Source organism: Anabrus simplex, chromosome 3 (genome assembly GCF_040414725.1).
Source record: "Anabrus simplex isolate iqAnaSimp1 chromosome 3, ASM4041472v1, whole genome shotgun sequence".
NCBI lineage: Eukaryota > Metazoa > Arthropoda > Insecta > Orthoptera > Tettigoniidae > Anabrus > Anabrus simplex.
The window spans coordinates 41449605-41471103 of NC_090267.1; the positions used below are offsets into that span (position 1 = coordinate 41449605).

Below are 21499 nucleotides of genomic sequence, written 5' to 3' on the forward strand. Positions count from 1 at the left end.
TGAGCAGGATGCTCATAAAATGGATTATGGCCTCGCTGCAGGGCCGTCAAGTTCTGTTTACCCTCAACGCAGTTATGTTGAGAGCTAATATAGACAGGGGGTGTCCACAGGGAGGAGTATTATCACCAACATTATGGTGTCTGGTAGTGGATGAACTACTTACCAGGTTAAATGTTGGAGGAATTTACGCCCAAGGCTATGCAGATGACATTAGCCTGATGGCGGTTGGAAATTTCCCCAGTACGGTCTCAGAGCTCGTACAGAGCTCCCTACGTAGGGTGGAAAGATGGTGCCATGACACGGACTTGTCGGTTAATCCCGACAAGACGGAGCTCGTGGTATTTACCAGGAGGAAGAGGCTAGACGGACTGTCAGAGCCTTTCCTATTTGGGAAAAAATTAGTTAAGACAACCTCAGTTAAGTACCTAGGGGTAATCCTTGAGGCAAGACTGAGCTGGAAGAAACACATAGACCATAAGGTGGATAAGGCTCGCAAGATTATGTGGGCCTGTCGCAGGGCCGTTGGAAAGACTTGGGGCCTAGGACCTAAGGTGGTCCAGTGGCTCTATATTTCTATTGTACGGCCCACGATCACCTATGCATCTTTAGTCTGGTGGCCAGGCTCGGAGAGTAAAACTGTGACCAACAAGTTAAACAGTGTCCAAAGACTTGCGTGTCTAGGAATAACAGGGGCACTGGATACTACACCATTATGTGCAATGGAGGCCATCCTAGGTCTTCCCCCCTTACATCTATATGTTAAGGAAATAGCGGGAATGAGTGCCTACCGCCTTTGGTCACTCGGAGGATGGTCCTTCAAGAATCCGAATAGAGGTCATGCCTCTATTCTCACAAGGCTTCACCAGACTTGCCCTATGACAATGATGATTGGGGACCTGATGAAGCCTAGCTTTAATTTGAACTATAAATTCACAGTGGTGATACCCACAAGGGAGGAGTGGGCCGCGGATGCTGGGGCCCGTCTTAGGTCTGGGGGCTGTACATGGTATACAGATGGCTCGCGGACAGAGACGGGCACAGGCGCCGGGGTCTGGGGGCCTAAGACAAGGCTCTCCCTACCTATGGGTAAATACGCTACTGTTTTCCAGGCCGAAGTATATGCAATACTGGCCTGTGCTGTATATATACGGAAAATGCCTGGACACAGAAGATGTATCACTATTTGCAGCGATAGCCAGGCAGCGTTAAAAGCACTATGTGCAGTTAAAACAACATCAAAAATGGTATGGGAATGCCAAAGGATGTTAGATCAGCTGTGTGAATTTAGCTCAGTTACCCTATTATGGGTCCCTGGGCACACAGGTATCAGTGGAAATGAAGAAGCTGACAAACTAGCGAAACAAGGCTCAAAAGGTCCTTTTATAGGACCAGAGCCTTTCCTGGGAGTGTCACTCCGAAGCGTGAAACTGGTAATATCCCAGCGGACAAACCAGTCTCACTTAGACATTTGGAAGAGGTTAACTATAGCAAGGCAGGCACGTGAACTTATCAAAGGGCCTAGCCAAAGTTATAAAAAGGTCCTGATAAATTTGAATAGGACCAGAATGCGAATGGTAGTTGGACTGTTGACAGGCCACAATACCTTACAGAGACACCTACACATCATGAAAATCAGTCAGGATCCGATGTGTAGAAGATGCGGTAGGGAGGAGGAGACCTCCGCGCATGTGTTATGTCAGTGTGAGGCTCTTGCAAGCACTAGACATCGATACCTTGGCTCACATTTCGTGAGCCTGGAAGACATCAGGAATGCCAACATCCGGACACTGGTATCCTTTATAGGAGCACTAGGTCTGGACTAGGCAAACCCGTTTAAGGGACACAAAGGGTCTTCACAGACCTACATGTGGAACCCTGCGAAGGCAGGGTTCACCCATTCTTTATCTATCTATCTATATCCCCCCAGCCCAATTTCCCCAAAATTTTTCTAACACTTGTCTATTTTTCAAAAATTACCCATAACAAACCGCGGTGTTTTTCTTCGGATCTTTTATAATTCTATTATGAAGTAATAATGGTATGTCTTTACATGTTACAAATTTCATGTCTGGTCCGTATTGAAATGTACATCAATTAAAAAATATTACTAACATTTTTTACGATCAAACTATTGAATGCAATTGAGTTCCTAAAGTTAGGATTTTATATATTATAAAACTATTTTCTATAAGAAAGTTTCAATGTCATCTTAATTAAGCTACAAAAGGTCCATTTTAACCTTTTCTTAAAAATATAAATCGAGTTGCTTTCAACCGAATTTTACTCGCACAATGATACTGCAACTCAAGATTCAACTTTAGCCATAGACCTTCTTATTATTATGTGGATATGGACTAGTTTTCTCTTTTATAAATTATTTTAAATCACCATTGTAATATCATACCAACATTATTCATTTCATCGCAAACATTTTAAACAACTTCAACTGTATATTATCAATTAATAACTTACAACAATTTCACATTGTATAATACTCATTCTTAATGTTATATTTTGACCAAAACAATGAAGATCCTGAATTTTGTCTTTTATGTATGAGTGTAAAAAGGCTGATGATGCCTTTCGAACGGGAGAAACATGTCCCTTCAAACTGTAGTATAATAAGATGTAAACCCTAACGTTAGGAACTCAACTGTATTGAGTAGTTTGAAATATATTTTTAAAAACTTATTGGTATGTGTTCCATACATTGTGACCTCACTGCCATTAGATTCTTACCAGAGACTTATACGCCATCTCCTTTACATCCTTACTATTACTCTAAGTCTAACCGTACAGGGTAGGTTTAAAAAAAATCAAGGAGGAATACCATTAACTGGGAAAGCCTTGAATCTAGAAGATCTAGAGCTCGCCTGTGTGGTCTTTATAGGAGCTACAAGAGAAGGGCACGGGAGTAGTAGCGCGCTGTGAGATTTCATCCGGGAGATAGAAGGTTCGAACCCTGCAGTCCACATCCCGAAAGGCGGTTTACCTTCATTCCTCATATTCACACCAGGCAAATTCTGAGGCTGTAACTCAATTAAGGCCACACCTGCTTGCTTCTCACTCCTGGGCCTTTCATGTCCCATCGTTGCCATAAGGCCTATCTCCGTTAGTGCGATGTAAAGCCAATTGCAAGTAAAGGAGGAAAGAGAAATGAACCTCTCTCGTAGTTATCGAGTAATGATCACAAGCTTAAAATTATAGACAGAAACAAACAAACGAATGTGGGCAATTTTTCCACCGTAAATAATACCATGAAGGATAGGAATGAATTATCGTCAGTAGTCTTTGATAAATTCCCTTCCGGTATCAAAACGTTTAAGAAGATCATTAGTGCTAGTGTAAGGTGAATGATAAGTAAAATTTGTAAATCACGGACATTGAATTTGTCATTTTCTTCTGAAGTTAGAATGTTAAACTACTAGTATTTCTTGTAATTTTTTTTCAATGGAATTGCTTATTGTAGTCTGGTTGTTGCTGTTGTTATTCCATAGCTTCATTTTAACTTTATTTGTAGTGTTAAGCACTGGAAACATTTAAGTTTTCTGTGAATTTGTGTATGATGACGCTGGATTTAGAATGTTGAATTGCTTCTTGTACGCTTGTTGTGTCTGTAATCGTTGTTTTTGGTTAATTCTCTTTTAACATTACTTCATTATCACAATAATGTAAGTGGCCATTGCCACAGAGATATTTCCCAATTACGATGTATGTGTTAATAATAATAACTGAAGACCCTCTCAACCTTTATCTACACCTCGTTAACGTGATTACCCCAATGAATTCCCTTCCTTACTGTACCAGGGGTACTCATTCCACGGCTATTTGAACTGTGCACCTTCTCCACTATGAACATCTCTGATAGTGATTGACTTTTATGACCTTCTAAAATTTTCTTTTCCTATGGTTCTATGGCACTAGCTTCTATTTTATAGCAATATCTCGTGGAAAAAGTTCCAGTTAACCGACAGAGACATTTCATTTTCTTTATAGTTGGTAAATCCATTCTTCCGGTTATTACTTTTTCATGCGTAGAAGTTGTCAACACTTCACCTGCTTCCTCTTCTGATGTAATCTGCTTATCACATGCCTGTAATTAAGTTCTCTAACCAATCAGTACCCGGTGGAGTGTATGGAAATTTAGCCTATCAGCTATCTGGATTCTAAAATAGCCTAGAATTTTCCCCTGTGCAGCTATTTAAGGATAGCGCTCTAGGGTTGTCTTATCTTCTTTGCTCGGGTGTGTGAGAGTGATACTTAACGTAAGTTAGAGGGGGAGGAGGCGGCCGGCTTGAAAAGGATCCAGCACTGACAGGTAATGGCAGAATTTACCTAAATATGTAATTGTACCGGCGTGTGTTTCGAAGGGAAGATTTCTGCATTTTTCCCAAAAATCTAATATGTAATCTTTTAGTTTTTCGCTGAAATGTACCATATTCTGTGCAGTCTTCGGACTCTACTTATATTCCCTACTGGGATAACATTTCGTGTAAGGGAGCACCAGTGGTGACCCTCGGAACGCTCCTCTTCTACTTTTGAGCTGGGTGACTAAAATTTTCAACCTCTAAATACTGGAAATTTGTCTTGGCCTTTAAATGTTCCCATTTAGTTGCCACTCGTTTTCCCCTACTCAGATTATGTCAATTTGCTGATGACATAGCAATACTGGCTCTAGGAACTAATAACTGGTAGCTTAGGGTTAGCCCGTGCGTCCTTGGGCCTTAAGCTCACTTAGGTTCTTGTATTTTCCAGAACATTCTTCTGAGCAGTGCTATTGTTTCTCCAGCTTGCCATTTTTAAAATGCATGCTTTTTTGTAAACTTTTCCTTCTTAAGGAATAGTAGAATGGGCAATATGCCCCTGTATATTCTTCGTGGTTTTTCGGGTAACCGTGTCTACGTATAGGCTCCCTTGTGAAACAGTATTTAACCTGGTCGTGAAATTTGTAATTGATAAGCCCACCATGGGACAACCTGTATATGAACACTACGAAGAGGAGGGGGGTGGGGGGTGTCACCGAATTGTTTAATGCTGTAATCGAGACTGTAACAAGTGACACATCCCTTTATTGAGGCTAACTGCTATGGATTTGGAGCTCAGGCTCCATTGCGTGTACCTCTTAGGAGTAATTGTGCTCTTTTATAATGTTGTACATGTTAGGAGCAATTATGCCCTTTCATACGTATGTTAATGAATGAGAGTTTTCCCCAATTTAACTTGTACCTGATTTAGAACTTCTAAGTCCAAATGTATTGTTGGAGCTTACGCGCTGTTTGTTAAATGTGTACATTCTCATGTAATTTTACAACTGATACTTGTTTACATTTTAAAAATGCTCAATTTCTGTTTTAGGAGTGGAAAGAAGTAATGTATCCAATTTTGTTAACGAAAATGTTTGCTCTAATAATAATAATAATAATAATAATAATAATAATAATAATAATAATAATAATAATAATAATAATAATAATAATAATTTTTATTAATTCCACCTAAGTTAGGAATGTACTCCCTTTCGTACACTTAACCAGTCTTAACATAGAACACTGTAGAAACTACTGGTGACAATAATATGAAATCAATATTAACAATTATAACCGTTATAGTATTAATAGAAGTAACCACACGTAAAAAAACCAATTCTATCATCTATATGGCACACATCGTACTTAGAATATACCGAGATATCGCCTTCGAGATGTTTAGAGAAGGATTAGTAAGAAAAATAAGATGATGATCTATGAAAGGAAGTGGGAAATAATGATGAAGAGGTGGCAGTAGGAGGTCTTTTCAGGTCAAAACATGATTTTGCATGCATGTGCGCCTAGTATTTCGACACAGGCTTGTTTAAAAGCTGAGCTGCTAATATTTACTTCTGACATCCACTTGTAAGAAATTCCATTGTCGGACTTCGGTAACGATGAATTATTTCGTGTAGGTTGTTGTTTTGTGTACAGGAGTGGATAAACATATTGTGCTGCAGGATCGGTTATTTTTCTTGTAATCTGTGGAGCGGAGTTCGATGCCATCACGGAGATTGGTTGGTTGATAAGTTTTAAGAATACTCTGAAAAAAAGCAAAGAGTATAAAGTGTGCGTCGTTCTTGCAGGCGAAGCCACCAGAGCCTCTGATCCCCTTTCCAGGCATTCACCCCACGTACTTCCTTATTTCTTCGTTCCACGACAAATCCCCGTATCACTTAACATCTAAGTACTTACAGTCATCGCTGAGATTTACTTTCATACCCTCAACACATGAATTAATCTCATATAAAATCTTTTCCTCCTGGTAAAATGTACAAGTTTACTTTACATCTCTTTTACAATCATACCATTGCCCATTGCAAATCTCACAACATTATAGAGAATTGCAGTCACTCACAATCCTGCAAATTATTCAGTACTTTTTGCACTGCAACATCATCTGCAAGAAACCTTATCTGTGAATGCAGCTCTTTACTTATGAGATTTGTATGGTAAGAGATTCGTTTGTTTGAAAAAGAACAGACGTAACCATCCTTTTCTATCACAGTGTCCTTAAACACTATCAAATTAAGGTGAGAAATTTGACATATCATGAAAATACGTACCAACCAAATTTTGGTGACAATACAATCATATATCTTCTGCTGAGTTTGAAATTACAACCGATTCGATTGCTGACCTTTACTAATGAAGAATTTCTTGCGCATGTCTTATGCTTTACATAAATATTTTTGTTTCGTTATAACAATATTTAGATTTACGGTAAGTCCTCGGTATTGCGAAGAGCAACTGTATTGCAGATGCGCGGCTTATTGCGTCGAGCACCACATTTCTCTCTGATGACATCAGCAATGTGTCTGTCATTGGACACTATAGGACGCCAGTAGTATTGCGGAGCCTTACTGTTACCTGACCGCTAGTCAGACTTCAATAACGCACTGAGATTAATAGGAATGGAGTCAAGGGACCGTACATCTCTCTCGACAGCATCCCGGACGTGCTCAATAAGATTAAGGTCCGGTGACCTTGAAGGCCAGAAAATTTTCCGCATATCCATGGTGATTTCATTGAACAAAGAGCCCGCAGTTTTGGGGCCGTGAACAAGTGCCTTGCATTGCTGGAAGCGTGTGTCTTTTTCAGAGTGCGGTGGATGAAGAAATGGGTGGATATGATCTGATAACAGGTTCCTGAATCGTTCGCTGACGATAGATTTTGGAAAATATACCAGGCCTTCCATTTCGTCCAACTTAAGCCATTTCAGTACAATTACATTCACGTGGCGGACCACAGTACTATTTCAACAAAACACAGCTGTCTTTATGTGAACTGCTAATCAGTGGATAATAAAGTTTGTTACAAGGAAACCTCTGTTAAATGCAGTAATACAACTTATTGCAGTTTTCTGCAGTAATCTTCCTTCATCAGGCAAAGAATGAGGACGGCTCCAAATCACCGATTAACCAAATGTTGTCACACCATTCTGTGGTAGAACCAGTTTTCCCAATAATCGTTTTGGTATGATTGTGCTTAATTCAAAATATTAACTAAGTACCTGCTCTGAACCGTGAATGAATGTGACTTGTCCTATTATTGACTAGGCTTCATTTTCTGATGGGGACTAGTCAAAAGCTGTCATATATGTGTACTGTTAGCTGGTAAGATTTAACAATTACCTTCAACAAAGGCAGCTGCATAAATTAACTACCAATAATTCATTTACAACATAATACTGCCCACGTCCACAATAAAAACAGAAAATGTACTAAACAAAGAAACACTGACTTATCTGGTTGAAGCACCTCTTATGAACAATATTCTGAATATTAACTCATGTTATCTGATTCTTACCGGTGACTGTTTCGTATTCGAGGAGTAAAATTTGACTATTTCTTCAGTATCATGAAGAAATGACTTATCTTGTTAAAGTCAAAGGACAGAGAGCATTGATCTAAATAGGTTACTTCAAAGAAATGATTTATCTATTGTCCCTTGGGATAGAGAAATATAATTTTCACTCTAAAAGTTATACTTGTGTCATCTAGCCATTGTACGAGAATTACCCTTACTCTTCGGAAATGGAATCATTTTATTCAATTTCGGTGTCTTACGTAAGATTTTGTTAATAATTTGGATCTTTCTTCTTGCCCCAGGTTCTTCAGTAGTGGAAATTATGATGATGATGGAGATGATGATGTATTTATGATAGGGAGGTGATAGTTACTAGGACATATATGATATAAATACCATCAGCTAAGAGTGATTCACATCAAGTTATTGGTTACTGAAGACAGATTAATGATTTTCATCCACCGATTTATCAGTGGAGACTTACCTCCATGTCCAGTGTGGCACAAGAATATAACCATCACTACTCCGAGACCCCATCCTGGTCTCCCTAGAGCGTTATAAAATGCTGCTGATACATTGTCAAATTCATAGTCAGGTTGCAGAAAAACGTGGACGATACAGAGTGTGAGTAACAGGAGACCACCAGTTACCAACCATAGCAGCAGAGCTATCACCTGCAACAGAAGGCAATATATTCAATACACCTTTGATTTCTCATTTCTCTAATTATAGTGAATTTTTGACAGAATACGTCAGAATGTAAATCTATTTTAACAATGCGCAAGTAACAGTTACGTCGTTGTGTTGCATACATTTAGTATTTATGCAAACCTCACTGCAGAACCGTTGTGTGGGTAGTAGACACTTGCGCCTTGGTTAAACACGTGGTTACTCGCGCGATGAGCGCGGGGCTCACCTCCGTAGTATACTGCACGTTGCTGGAATGTTACATCACCTCTACTTTTGAAACTCCATATAACTTTCAAACAAATTGTTAGGAAGGGGAGGTGTCAGTTATTTCCATCATATTTGAAAACCAAGACTCTCAATCCATTATAAGGCGTGGCAATGCATCTTTGGTGAGCGGTGCGCTCAGTAGCCAGTAATAGTGCTACTCAAATGTACGCCTTGTAATAAATCAATAGTGTGGCTGTTGTTAGTGAATGTTTACTATATTCCCTATATTTTGTAAACGTCCTGCGCCGAAATCGGCCACGCATGTGGAGAGGGACAATGGAAAGGAGTTGCCCCATCTCCCACTCCTCTTTGCCCAGTCTTCGCCTACACATAGTGCTAAGCACAGTACGCAGTGGCTGAAGAGAGGGGAAGAGATAGCGCTCGCTCTAATCAGTCTTCCCACACTTCCTGCATAACCACGCCTGCCGATCACGCGGAAGGACGTTTACTACGTATTTGCACTATATATATGACGGCATCCTTTGATCAGACACTTTCGTGGTTGCGTGAAACGATGGATAAAGTGGTCTTATGCACCGAAATAGATTAAATGAAAAGGATGAGGTTTACTTAAGTGATAATAACTCTGAAATAGTGTGTCTGCAAGTTCTAAGTAAGAAGAAGCTGTATTACTGAGTGTTCGAACCTGGAAACAAGGTTTGCGAACAGTGTTGCAGAAGAGGTCCTGAAAGCAAAGGAAATTATGACTGACCTTGTAAAATGATTGTTCCCTACTCTGCTGGATTATACGTTCGCATTATTTAGTTCATACTCAGCATACTCCACTCTCTTAATTGTTTAAATTTAAGCGTTTCTTTGTACGGAGTCTGGGATGATGTGAAATTAATTTATATGTCATGTTTTACGACCGGATACCCTTCCTGATGTCAATCTGTGTTGAGGAGCTAATGGAGATGAACTGAAACTGTGTAAGGAGGTGAAAGGAATCAGCTGTGGCCTATGAATAGGAACTGTTACGGCTTTCACCTGGACGTACAAACAGGAATCCATTGAAAACCATTCTCAGGACTGCCGACGGTGGAATTCGAAACCATGCGTCTCCCAAATGCAGAACTTGGCTCTATAGCCGTAGCGCGTTAGGACGCACGTGTTCCTAAATCAACAACCATCTCAAATTGACGTATTTAAAGGCCTCCATCTTAATACGGGCTTATTATGGCCTTTCAACGTAAAGGCGAGAGCTGCGTTCACTGGCGAGTAATGACAGCGCACTTAAGTCCTAGCGGGTGATGCCGGGTTAAAGTATGATGGAAAATGATGAAATTTTTCATTTTCTTTTTTTTGCTGCTTGTTGATCTTTGCAATGTCCTCTTTAATTTGGTGTGCTGTATAATACGTACAATTTTAAAACCTAGAAATGCTTTAAGAGAAGGACTGCTACAGTCGTTGCAGCATTGCTTCAAGTGATATTGCACCGAACCACGCACTCTGCCCCAAAGGAACTGATACATGGTGTAAGTAAAACAAAGCACAGGCAGCAGGCAAAACATTTGTACACAAGCGTGTTTTACCATATCGTCGTTGCCGGGACAAAACCTCCTACATGATAATATTTTTGGAGATATACTGACCCGCAGCACATACATTAAGAAGAGCGAGAATGTCTTGACAGTATTCACACAATATTGCACCTTAGATGACAGAACAGAAAGTTCGAAGCTGAAATATTTCACATAGGAGGTTTTGTCCCGGCGGCGACGATATGTTCTCATAGAGGCACTTTGGCTTGTTTTCAGGGACCTATCTGATATACAGTTACTGAAAAATGTTCACATGGTGGTATCGAAAGTCAGAATGTGTGCATCAACACTGCTATCTGGTCAAAATAGGCAAAACTGTAGTTTAGCACGACGTCGCTTATAACGACGTATCGTATTAAACGACGTATTTTCATCACATTTTCGGAGAAATGTATCGGATATAAAGTCCAGTGTTGAGTTTTCTATTTCTTACATATTTGGGGGTTTCTGACAACAGTGTAACGCTTATTATTGTAGAACTTCCTGCCTGTTAAATAGCCAAGGCAAGCATCGCTGTGAAGGTGCCGTAGAAGGAAAGGAAGGTGTTTAATATTGGAGAACGTCACACATTATTTATATTATTATTATTATTATTATTATTATTATTATTATTATTATTATTATTATTATTATTATTATTATTATTATCATCAATTTTTTTCGCAGCAGTTAACCATTATTATTATTATTAGTCCGTAACCTTCCATGGTTCCGATCCCCTTTGGGGCACTAAGCGATCAGTTAAATCCCGAATCACTTGGAATATTATTATCATCATCTTTAACATTTTAATGTTCAATCCTTATAATTGAGTGACACATGTCAAATCCCGTATGAACAACCAAGATCCGATTTCACATCGGTCGGGACACAATAACGGCCTTTGAACCGAAACCTTACTTCATTACGTACTGTTATTAACCTATAGGAGCACCATGTTCTCCCAAGACAAATCTCAAATCCCATGACATCTCGCGGCTGTAAATCTCCATGCAGTACCTGCGGGCGCTAAATTATTCTTTCCTTCTCATTTGAAGTCCATTTATTTCACTGGAACTCTTCAAATATTTTATTTATTAATCCTCTGTGCGTAGGCTCATCTGCCACTCATAACACCGGAATCGGCGTATAACATCGACGTAGGCCTCGGGATTCATATATTTTATCCTCAACATAAGTACGACCCAATTTTATCTCATGCCGGATTTTTGTCCCGCTCAACTTCCGAAATCAAATTTAGGCTTAACCCACCCTGGGCCTTCAACATAACGTGACCATTATATATTAGTGCCTGTATCGCTTCTAAATAACTTATGGAGTCCAAAATAATCAAATCAACAAATAATATTAAAATCAAATTTTCTGCTGGAATTAAAGGCTTCCACGTGCCATATGTTTCTCCACATTTAAATTACATTAATTTGCAAACTCTCAATGCATTATTATTATTATTATTTCTTATGACCTTCCGTACGCAAACATATAATTAAACACCCTGGCACTTTCATACATCTGGATTTCTGGTAAAAAATATGCATAACTACAGTACAAACAATCACGGCAGTGACTGAGAAATCTAAATAAACTGGGCTAGCATAAAGAAAAACTTAACACTTTAAATGAACTCAAATCAATTTATTTACGAACAGCATGCACTAATTGAAAGATATTACCCATATTTACATTATATACAACAAACAAATAATCAAATAATTAATCTAACCCATAATTACGTTAATGTAAATTAGTTCATCCGTCTATCATAAATAAAATCATGGATTCGTGAAGCGATCCATGCTTTACGTTAAGTAACCATGATTAATTTACACATATCCCCGTCTTATCGCGATAACATTCCCAAAATATATCAAATCTGTGTACTCATTCCTCTGTAGAATTCTAGTGTCTCATGGCGATTGAGAGGCCCCATGGCCCCATATTCGTCTACTCGTTCATCTTGCTGAACTTTATAACATTAATATGAAAAAACACTCCTGAGCTATTACCAATTATTCACACCTTAATTATGAAGTTACGTTAATTTAGGCAACAAAACACTTATAGGTGCCTAAGACCATTATACTTTAACAATTCCTTTCTTCGCTTATGCCCGAACCAAAAGCCTTGACACTTATGACGATGTGTTGTTTTATTCGACCCAGCGCCTTCCGCGATTGTCAACCGGTACTTCCCGAAATATTCCTAGGCCGTCTAGTGTTCGCCACTCTCCTACAGTTTCCTGCCCCGGATAATTGTTTTACCGTCTATCTTGAAACTTCTTAATTCAGGCTCCGCACACTGCCTTCATAACGTACTATCGGCTTTCTGTTGATAATTTATTTTCAATCACTAAAACTTTTATAAGTGTATAAAATTCATCATAATGTTATACTGATGTTAACACTCGGTACTACGAATAATATCACTGTCCGTCTCCACTTCCATAACAACTCACGTACTTTCGGCGTGGAACCGTATCCATGTACTCACGCCTCTAACTGACTGACTTAAAACGTGTCTCCAGGTACTGACTTGAAGTGACAAAGTGAGTCCGTGAGGTTCCGGTCCATCGTATTTATGGATGGCGTGTCTTCCCGCGTGGGTCATTCGCGGTCATTCCAGCGAGAGGGGGTTGGTTTTCATAAATCGGCACTTGCATGTTGATTTGTATGTCTTAACTTATCCCACTTAATAAACTGGCGATAAACATTCACGGACGTATTCTTATCCCACATGCTCGTAGATTACGAAGATTTTACTGAATTTCTGTCCTCCACTTTTCGCGCGCTAAGTAATCGTCCATGTCAGCTTTGTATCTTCTGACCAATCGCAATCCAGCGGGGGTCTATTCCTAGATTTATTTATCTTAACTCATTAAACTTACAATCAATTTACATGGGGATTATATCTAAAAATTCCCATCTGTTCAATTCGGTGGTAGGAATATTTTAATTATCATTAACTGAGAAGATAACTGGAGTTCAGATTGTATTCTGTTATATTGGTGCATCTGTTGGCCTTTTAGAAATTTTGTCATTAGCTAAAACTGCAGCGGGTAGTTTAAAAATCCCTACTTGACAACTTGACAACAAATTTGCCTCGAGGCACGGGAAAATTTATTGCGACACTTCTCAGTATTTGTGACGTATGGATAGTAGCCTTGTTCAGGAATAAACTCTCCGTCACTTCCCCGTAGCAATCAGCCCCTTTGATCTGAGTTTCTTCCTTTCTAATTTCGTAACTAATGGATCTGCTATCTCGTGTACCTCCGCTCGAGCAATGCTCTTAACTTTCGACATGGAAATACGCCATCCACTATACAGGCGTAAATCTACTGTCTCCAGCTTGTCGCGTGCAAGTCTGAAATGCTGAAATCTTTCCGTCCACCCAACCGACTTCCAGTGTGTATTTCAATGTTCTCATATCCCTGAATCTATTTTATTATTTTAAATCATGATGCCTATCGTCTATCTCACCCGAGTACAATATTTATCACTCCCCAGTAAAGTTGAATTAATATAAATAATTTTGAGTTTGTGTGAATACCTCTAAAACTATTTTATCTTAAATTTCTCTTCGACAGCTGACTACTGCAACTATGTACAGAGAGCTGTCATCAATGCCTTGAAATAGAAAGCAGCAAACATTATTACAAAATTAAACATATTAGATTTGATACAACAAGTCAGCACAAGTCGAAAATCTCAGGATAACTTCGATATCACCTGGGATGGATAAGAATGTTCAGCGAAAGCCAGAAGTCCGAGAGTGCGAGTACTGGTCACAAGTCCGCTGATTATATGTCGAAATGTAGGGATCCACAGCAAGGATTTCAGGACGAGTCACGAACGCTGAGAGGCAATGAGATACATGACACGTCAAGCGAATGATCAATTCGAGAAGCTAACTGTTGTTTCACACATTCACGCCAATAATCGCACGACAAAGCCTGACATTTTCTATTAAAACATTAGTGATAATTACTTCTGCTCATTTCAGTTCTATTATAATGAGGGAAATGATCTTAGGAACGAATAGGTTAGAATGTAAACCTATTTATTAGACTACGCTACGGTAACCTTTCCCATGCATTTTAAAATGTTAGAGGATGTTTATTTATTTATTTATTTATTTATTTATTTATTTATTTATTTATTTATTTATTTATTTATTTATTTATTTATTTATTTATTTATTTATTTATTTATTTATTTATTTATTTGGGAAACCAAGAGAGCGAGAAGCCGAATGACAGAGTTCCGCAAAGGAAAAATATATTTACAGTGGAGTAGCACAAGGCAAACTTAAAAAAAAAGTAAGTGGAAGACCAAAGAGGAAAAAACATCTAATGATAAAAATAGAGGAAAAAATGTAAAACGAACAAAATAACAATAGAGGCACAACAATTAAAAACAAAATTTAAAGGCAAAAGAAACAACGAGGAAAATTGAAGACAACGTAAAACGAAGAGAAGAACTTATAGGTAGGCACAGTAAGATAAATACAGATATAACACATAAGTAATGGTATAGTACAGTAAAAATAAATAAATAAATGAATATTACATTATGTACAAAAGAGGAGACAGCAATGAGAAGAGAAAAAAAGGAATATGAAAAAATGAACTAGGTTAAGTTACGGAAGAATCGATTAAAGGAAGCATACGAAGAAAAAACGTCCAAGTTCCTGTCAGAAGATAAAGAGTTGAGGAGGGTTGGTATGCGTATAAATAAAGTTATTTGAACGAGAGAGGGGTGGGAATACGGAATATGAAGAGGCGGATTAGTCCTGGTTTTGCGAGTTGGAACATGTAAGGAAAAGAAGGATGCAGGTTCGGGAGAACGAAATAAACCGTTAACTGCGTTTTACAGGTAAGTAAGATCGGCTGATTTTCTGCGACTAGATAACGGGCGAAGATTTAACTTATCTAGTATCTGATTACTGCTTAAGTTTCGACAATCAGATATTCTGGCTCTAACAATGGCACAGAAGAATGACTGCACACGGTCTATGTGATTCAGATTAGTGGGTGAAGAGGTAGACCAAATAGGAGACGCGAATTCAATAATCGGTAGGATGCAAGATACATAGTAGGCACGGAGGGCATGGACATCGGAGAAGTGACATTGCTCGTGAGGTTATCTTATGTATATGGGGACAAATAACAATTTGCCGTCAAACAACACTCCTAAGTCATTTTGTTCTGTTAGAGTTGGGAACGGGTTACAGAGGAGGGAGTATTTACTGAGAATCGGGGATTTACGAAGCGTGATCGAAATAGAGGAACACTTGGTAGGATTAGGCTTAAGACGCCATGTGGAGCACTATTCAGAGAGTGAGTTAAGCCCACTTATGAGCTTAGTCGGGTATGGGACAGACAATGGTAATATAATCTGTTGTACACGCAGGCACAGAAATGGTGTCCCGGCATAAGCAATCAACACCTCCCCACTTCAGTACTGTAAGGTGAAGGGGTAGTGTTCAAGGCACAATGTGTCTATTGCAATATATTCACCATTGTGCCCATTTCAATCACGAAAGTCTTGTAGCGGACTGTCCACCTGCAGCAGTGCGTTAAGTGAGGATGTGCTTTGTTTATTTCGGGACACCATTTCTGTGCATGCGTGTACTAATGAAATAAACTTACCTTACGAAATTTGATGGTTATCTTCCTTGTATTGAGTTCGACCAGCAGATAGCCCAAAAGGAGACCCAGTAAATAGGGTACGAATCTCGCATGACTTGGGTTGTATAGCAACTTACCGTAATCAGCGCCATCTTTCCTGGAACAAAAAGAAACGTAAGTTCATGAAATACAATAATTGTCAACAACGACATACTTTATGAATGAAATTAATACCTGTTATTTGACCGGTACACTATAATTACTAAGTCCATGTGGATGAGGGACGTAAAAGGCATACATGGCGTGTGCTACCTCTCGCACGGGAAAACCAAGATGATTCCCTAAGAGATGTCAGTTTGTAGCGTTGATTAAGGACCACGAGCCTTAATTATTCCAGGCGACAAAAATTAGATAAAATTTGGGAGTTCTGGAGATCTGAGCTGACACTTGAAGAGGACAATTCTAGGCTCTTGTCTTTCATCATTCCAATCTAACGATCGTTGGTCAAACCTCGTCCTAACGGTATTAGTTAGGGAGACGAAAGGGGTCGATCGTCAACAAATTCTTTGCACCCTCATGGAGGCCATATGGTTTGACGCTGTAATCATCTGGTTCGAGTCCGGTTGGTGGAAGAATATTTGCTGGTAGGGTAATTACTAATTACGTGCCAAAAGTCTGGATTCAGTTCGAAACATTTCCACTGTCTTCACCTGAAAGGAGGTCATATTGATGGTGATTTGTCCGTGAGATGGAGACGTTAAGTCTTGAGCTGACTCTTTCCTTTCATTCGACAGGAGTAGACAATGTGCCGACACCGGCTTCCACACTCTTCCTATATTGTCATTAGTCCACACCCACATGCGTAGGTAACCCGCGGGCGTCGAATACAAACACCAGCAACAGACGAGCCGAACACTGCAGACACTAAAGATAACTGCTCCTCACGTCCTTTCGTTTTCTTACGCCGGCTCTGCCACTTACCTTTCTCGAAGTATTGGATCCTTTCCATTTTCTCTATTGATTGCACGGAAATGCACACGGACTCTCTATTTGCGAGCGTCGTTTGGTGACCATTGGTCTCCTAGGGAGCATTAGTGCAACTTAGTTGCAATAGCTCTCTTGTCTGACCTTCCTTGGTCAACAACTGTATTAGTTTTCTTACGCCCCAAATATCATTTATTTTGTTGCACTTCATGGCCCTTTCGTTCTATTTGTGTTATCTTCATTTTTGGAAGATTTAGATTGTCTCTGTTATGACATAACAAAGTCTGCAAAATCAGAATACATACATTTGAAGCACTGTGTAACGAAATCGTGGTGTTACATTCAGCCTCATAACTCTACAAATGAAGAAACAATCCGAATGGAAATCTGGAAACTTACACGTCCGTCGAATGAATACAGTGAGGCATGGAACTAAATGCTATGATAGCATTAAATCTCATTCCTGACTGAACAAAAATTGTCAGAATTTCACTAAATTCAAAAGAAATATTAAGAAACTTTTATCGACAAAATTTAATGCTTTTGGATTTAGGCTGTTTAGATGAACTTTTAATCAGGTTTCATTTCGAGCTATATGCTTCGGTTTATATACATTTTTACACACACAATTGTATCCTTGAAAAATATTCCAATTTATAGTTAAATTATTATACATTTTTATCACATCTGTATTGTCAATAATTCATTTTTACTTTAATATTATAGCTGTGTCAGCTTTTCAATGTACTGTCCCAATAAGAGCATTAGCTAATGGGATCTTTGAAACAATAAAATAGAATAAAAATTAATAAAATACTTGATTGGAAATGCGCAAGAAGATAAAGTCGGAATTCAAGAGGACAAATTGGGGCAGATGTTTATTAATAGAAATAGGAATGAGGGTTTGGAACGATTTATCAAGGGAAATGCCAGGTAAATTCCCAAGTTACTAAGTGAACAATTGATATGGAATGTGCTATCTGGAAACAACCTTAAATGGAGATCAGTGGCGATTAAGAATAATTAAAATCTAAGTAAAAGTAATATTTAATCATTCACTCAAGCATTCACACCTAGGTCATCTGACAAGTCATCCTGGTGCATCAAACAAGAATCTTCCCCAATCCACCTTAAATTTCTTATGAAGAGTCTCATATCTAAAATTAGCTATAGTGGGGTAATCCCATAACCTCTACATTGTCAGGAGTTTGCTCATACTTCTAGTGTCCTCCATCAAGGAGGCTAATGTACATTTGTTTAAAATCCCCTGCTAGCTGCTAGGGGACAGCCCTAAATGAAGGTCAGTGGTATTGATTGATCTCTTGAAGTGACGAATTGAGAAGCCAAGAACCACATTCTTCAAGCTCCAGACAGTCCTCAAAGCCAGAGATCTCAAACTGGAGCGCAGAGTTGCCTTTTCAATCGTCATTTACGGAGCAGAATCATAGACAATGACGAAAACTTGAGGTATAGGCATTCAACATGTCGGCCCATACTCCGGATCAGCTTGGTGGATCGGATTTGAACTGATTACGTTCTGTCACGTATGGGAAATTGTGATGATCTTACGTAGAATTTCTTCCAGGGGACAGATGTTTTCATTGTCTTGTCCAGGAACCCACCATCCCTCCACCCCAGAAGTACACTTACTTTTATAACCTAATACATTCGTCATTCTCCATTGCTGAAGTAGCTACTTCAAATAATTCACCTTTCCACCGCTATCCCACATAGAATTGTGTGCTATCTCCCTAACCTAATCGCTGCAATGAGAACAGAGTCCCCTTCGAGAGGCTTTTATCTCTAGCCGCGGCGCATACTGTCTGCACGGGAAGAAAAAATTTGTAATTCACTTATCCACGACTAGCCCACCTAGAAAGCGCTGCTGAAGAAGAAGTATGAAACAGTTCACCTTTCCTCCTCTAGCCTACATACCTGTAGATTGCGGTAAAATGAAATGGCGTATGGCTTTTAGTGCCGGGAGTGTTCGAGGATAAGTTTGGCTCACCAAGTGCAGGTCTTTTGATTTGACTCCCGTAGGCGACCTGCGCGTCGTGATGAGGATGACATGATGATGAAGACGACACATACACCCAGCCCCCGTGTCAGAGAAATTAACCAATGATGGTTAAAATTCCAGACCCTGCCGGGAATCGAACCCAGGACCCCTGGGACCAAAGGTCAGCACGCTAACCATTTAGCCATGGAGCCGGACATAGATTAATGTGCTATCGCCCTAAGGCAATATATATCATAAGGCCGCGGCAAGAAGAAAGGTGTAATTCTCTTTTTCACCTAACTAGAGACGTTGGCAGCCTTGTCAGCCGCCTGACCACGTCCTCCACGAGAAGCAAACAAACGACAGTCATTCCGCGCGTAGATGTTAATGATAAAAGTGGTGACCCGTGGCACTAATGTTTCGGGTACAAGGGATATATTAATGTCGAAAGGGCATCTGGTGACTTTTAAGAGAGGCACCCTGTTTTTCATAGCACATGGCTAGGTTCTGTTCTCCTCAAAAAACAAATATTCAAGCAAACAAAAAGCACCCACATGAACAAATGAGTTGATAGCAGGAACGGCTTCTTTTCTACAAGTGTCGTGTGAAGAGAAAAAAATGTACTTACGCATGTGGCTTAAGTGTAGTGGCCGAGAACTCGTTGACATAAGATACGACGAAGTTAGAAATTATCCCTGCTATGGTCAAAGCTCCTGACAAACACAGTCCTATTTTGGGCCACTTCCACAGGGGAATCAACACCAGAGGAGACACCCAGAAGAGCTGCATATCCACCGCCAGGTACCAGGCCTGGTTTAAACACTGCAACAGAATGGGATTTTTGTGTATAGAGTTATACCATTTAGGACTTCGGATTTTATTGTAACATTCATCACTGCAACAGATTTAGAAAGAAAATTCATTACAGGTGTGTTGCCTTCATTCCTTTCTCTCCTTTCCGGATTTTAAGGGGTATCATCGCTGAAATTTGGAACTTTTACAATTTACCACTTATCATAACCTAAACCGCAGGCATATATTAATAAGAGAGAGCATCACAAAAATTTGAAGTTGAGTACTCAATTTGCTCCAAAGTTATTAACAATTTTTTTATATTTGGCATGGAAAGATATCATTGCGGCGTTTTTAATTAGTTCTTGGGCTATAGATTGGCAGACTTGTCATACATTCTCATATAATTAATAGGAACTATTATTATTATTATTATTATTATTATTATTATTATTATTATTATTATTATTATTATTATTATTATTATTATTATTATGGTGGGCTCAGACGTTTGAGACGCTGGCTTTCTGACCCCGGCTTGGCAGGTTCGGTCCTGGCTCAGTCCGGTGGTATTTGGAGGTGCACAAATACGTCAGCCTGGTGTGGGTAGATTTACTGGCACATTATAGGACTCCTTTGGGACTAAATTTAGGCACCTCGGCGTCTCCAAAAACCGGGATATAACGCCAAATACATTATTATTATTATTGTTATTAAAATCATTATCATTAATATTATTTGCTTTACGTCGCACAGACACAGATAGGTTTCATGGTGACTATGGAATAGGAAAACTGCTAGGAATGGGAAAGAAAAGGCCGTGGCGTTAATTGAGTAAAACCCGAGAATTTTCCTCTTGTGAAAATGGGAATACACCATCTTGAAGGCTGCCGACAGTGGGAATCGAATCTACTCTATCCCAAATGCAAGCTCACAGCTGCGAAACCCTAACCGCAAGGTCACTTTCACGGTTTGCAGTCAGAAAGTCTTCCATTATTCATACAACACGTAAAACACTAGTTTGGTAATCAAAACCGACTTTCAACCTCTTAGGTCGTGTTACGAACATTTAGTACGTGTTGAAGAGATGTTAAGTACAGAACAAAAATGGCCAACCAGACACCAATGGGATCCGAACCCATGAAAGTAACCTTCAACTGATAATAAAATGCAGAAGTACATATAATTCTTATGTATATTGAAAAACTATCTGAAACTGTCAGCTTAATCTAATAAGAACTCTGCTGCAAGGCACATATTATACATGGCAATAATATTTTAAGCTACAAAAATGCAATTGAATATTTTAAGAAACAGACTGATCAGGACTGTGAGTTACTCCCTCAGACATCTATCTCCTTTTATGCATAGCGTAGGCACATTTCAAGCGGAATTAGTGAAATTTTAGTCCGAGATAAGTTTGAATCTAATTTTTTCTGAGAGCGTCAGAGGGAGAGGTGTACCTTACTCTATATAACCCGAACCGCTACACTTTAAATTCTGGATTTAGTGCTTTAAAAATGTCGTTAGGGTAAATCTGATCACGGGATTCGGAAAAGTTGAAAATTGTATTTTATTTTTTCATTCTTTCTTAAAACTCAATATGTTTACTCTCCAGGGTTGGTTTGTCTCTCGGACTCTGGGAGAGTGTCTTGGAGCGTGATAAATTCGGTCGGGGATACAACTGTGGAGAAGGACCAGTACCTCACTCAGGCTGCCTCACCTGCTATGCTGAACAGGGGCCTTGTGGGGAGACGGGAATTTT

The 21499-nt window shown here is 39.3% G+C and overlaps 1 protein-coding gene across 1 annotated transcript in view; it reads right to left on the reverse strand.

The window, feature by feature from the left end:
* The window catches only part of LOC136865953 (nose resistant to fluoxetine protein 6), a 108161-nt gene that overhangs the window by 16431 nt on the left and 70231 nt on the right, over window positions 1–21499 (reverse strand). The window contains exons 8-10 of the mRNA XM_067142516.2: window positions 19571–19764; window positions 15981–16116; window positions 8320–8509 (exon numbers count right to left, since the gene is read on the reverse strand). Coding sequence (XP_066998617.2) covers window positions 8320–8509; window positions 15981–16116; window positions 19571–19764 — 520 coding nt within the window. The remainder of the gene's footprint in view (window positions 1–8319; window positions 8510–15980; window positions 16117–19570; window positions 19765–21499) is intronic.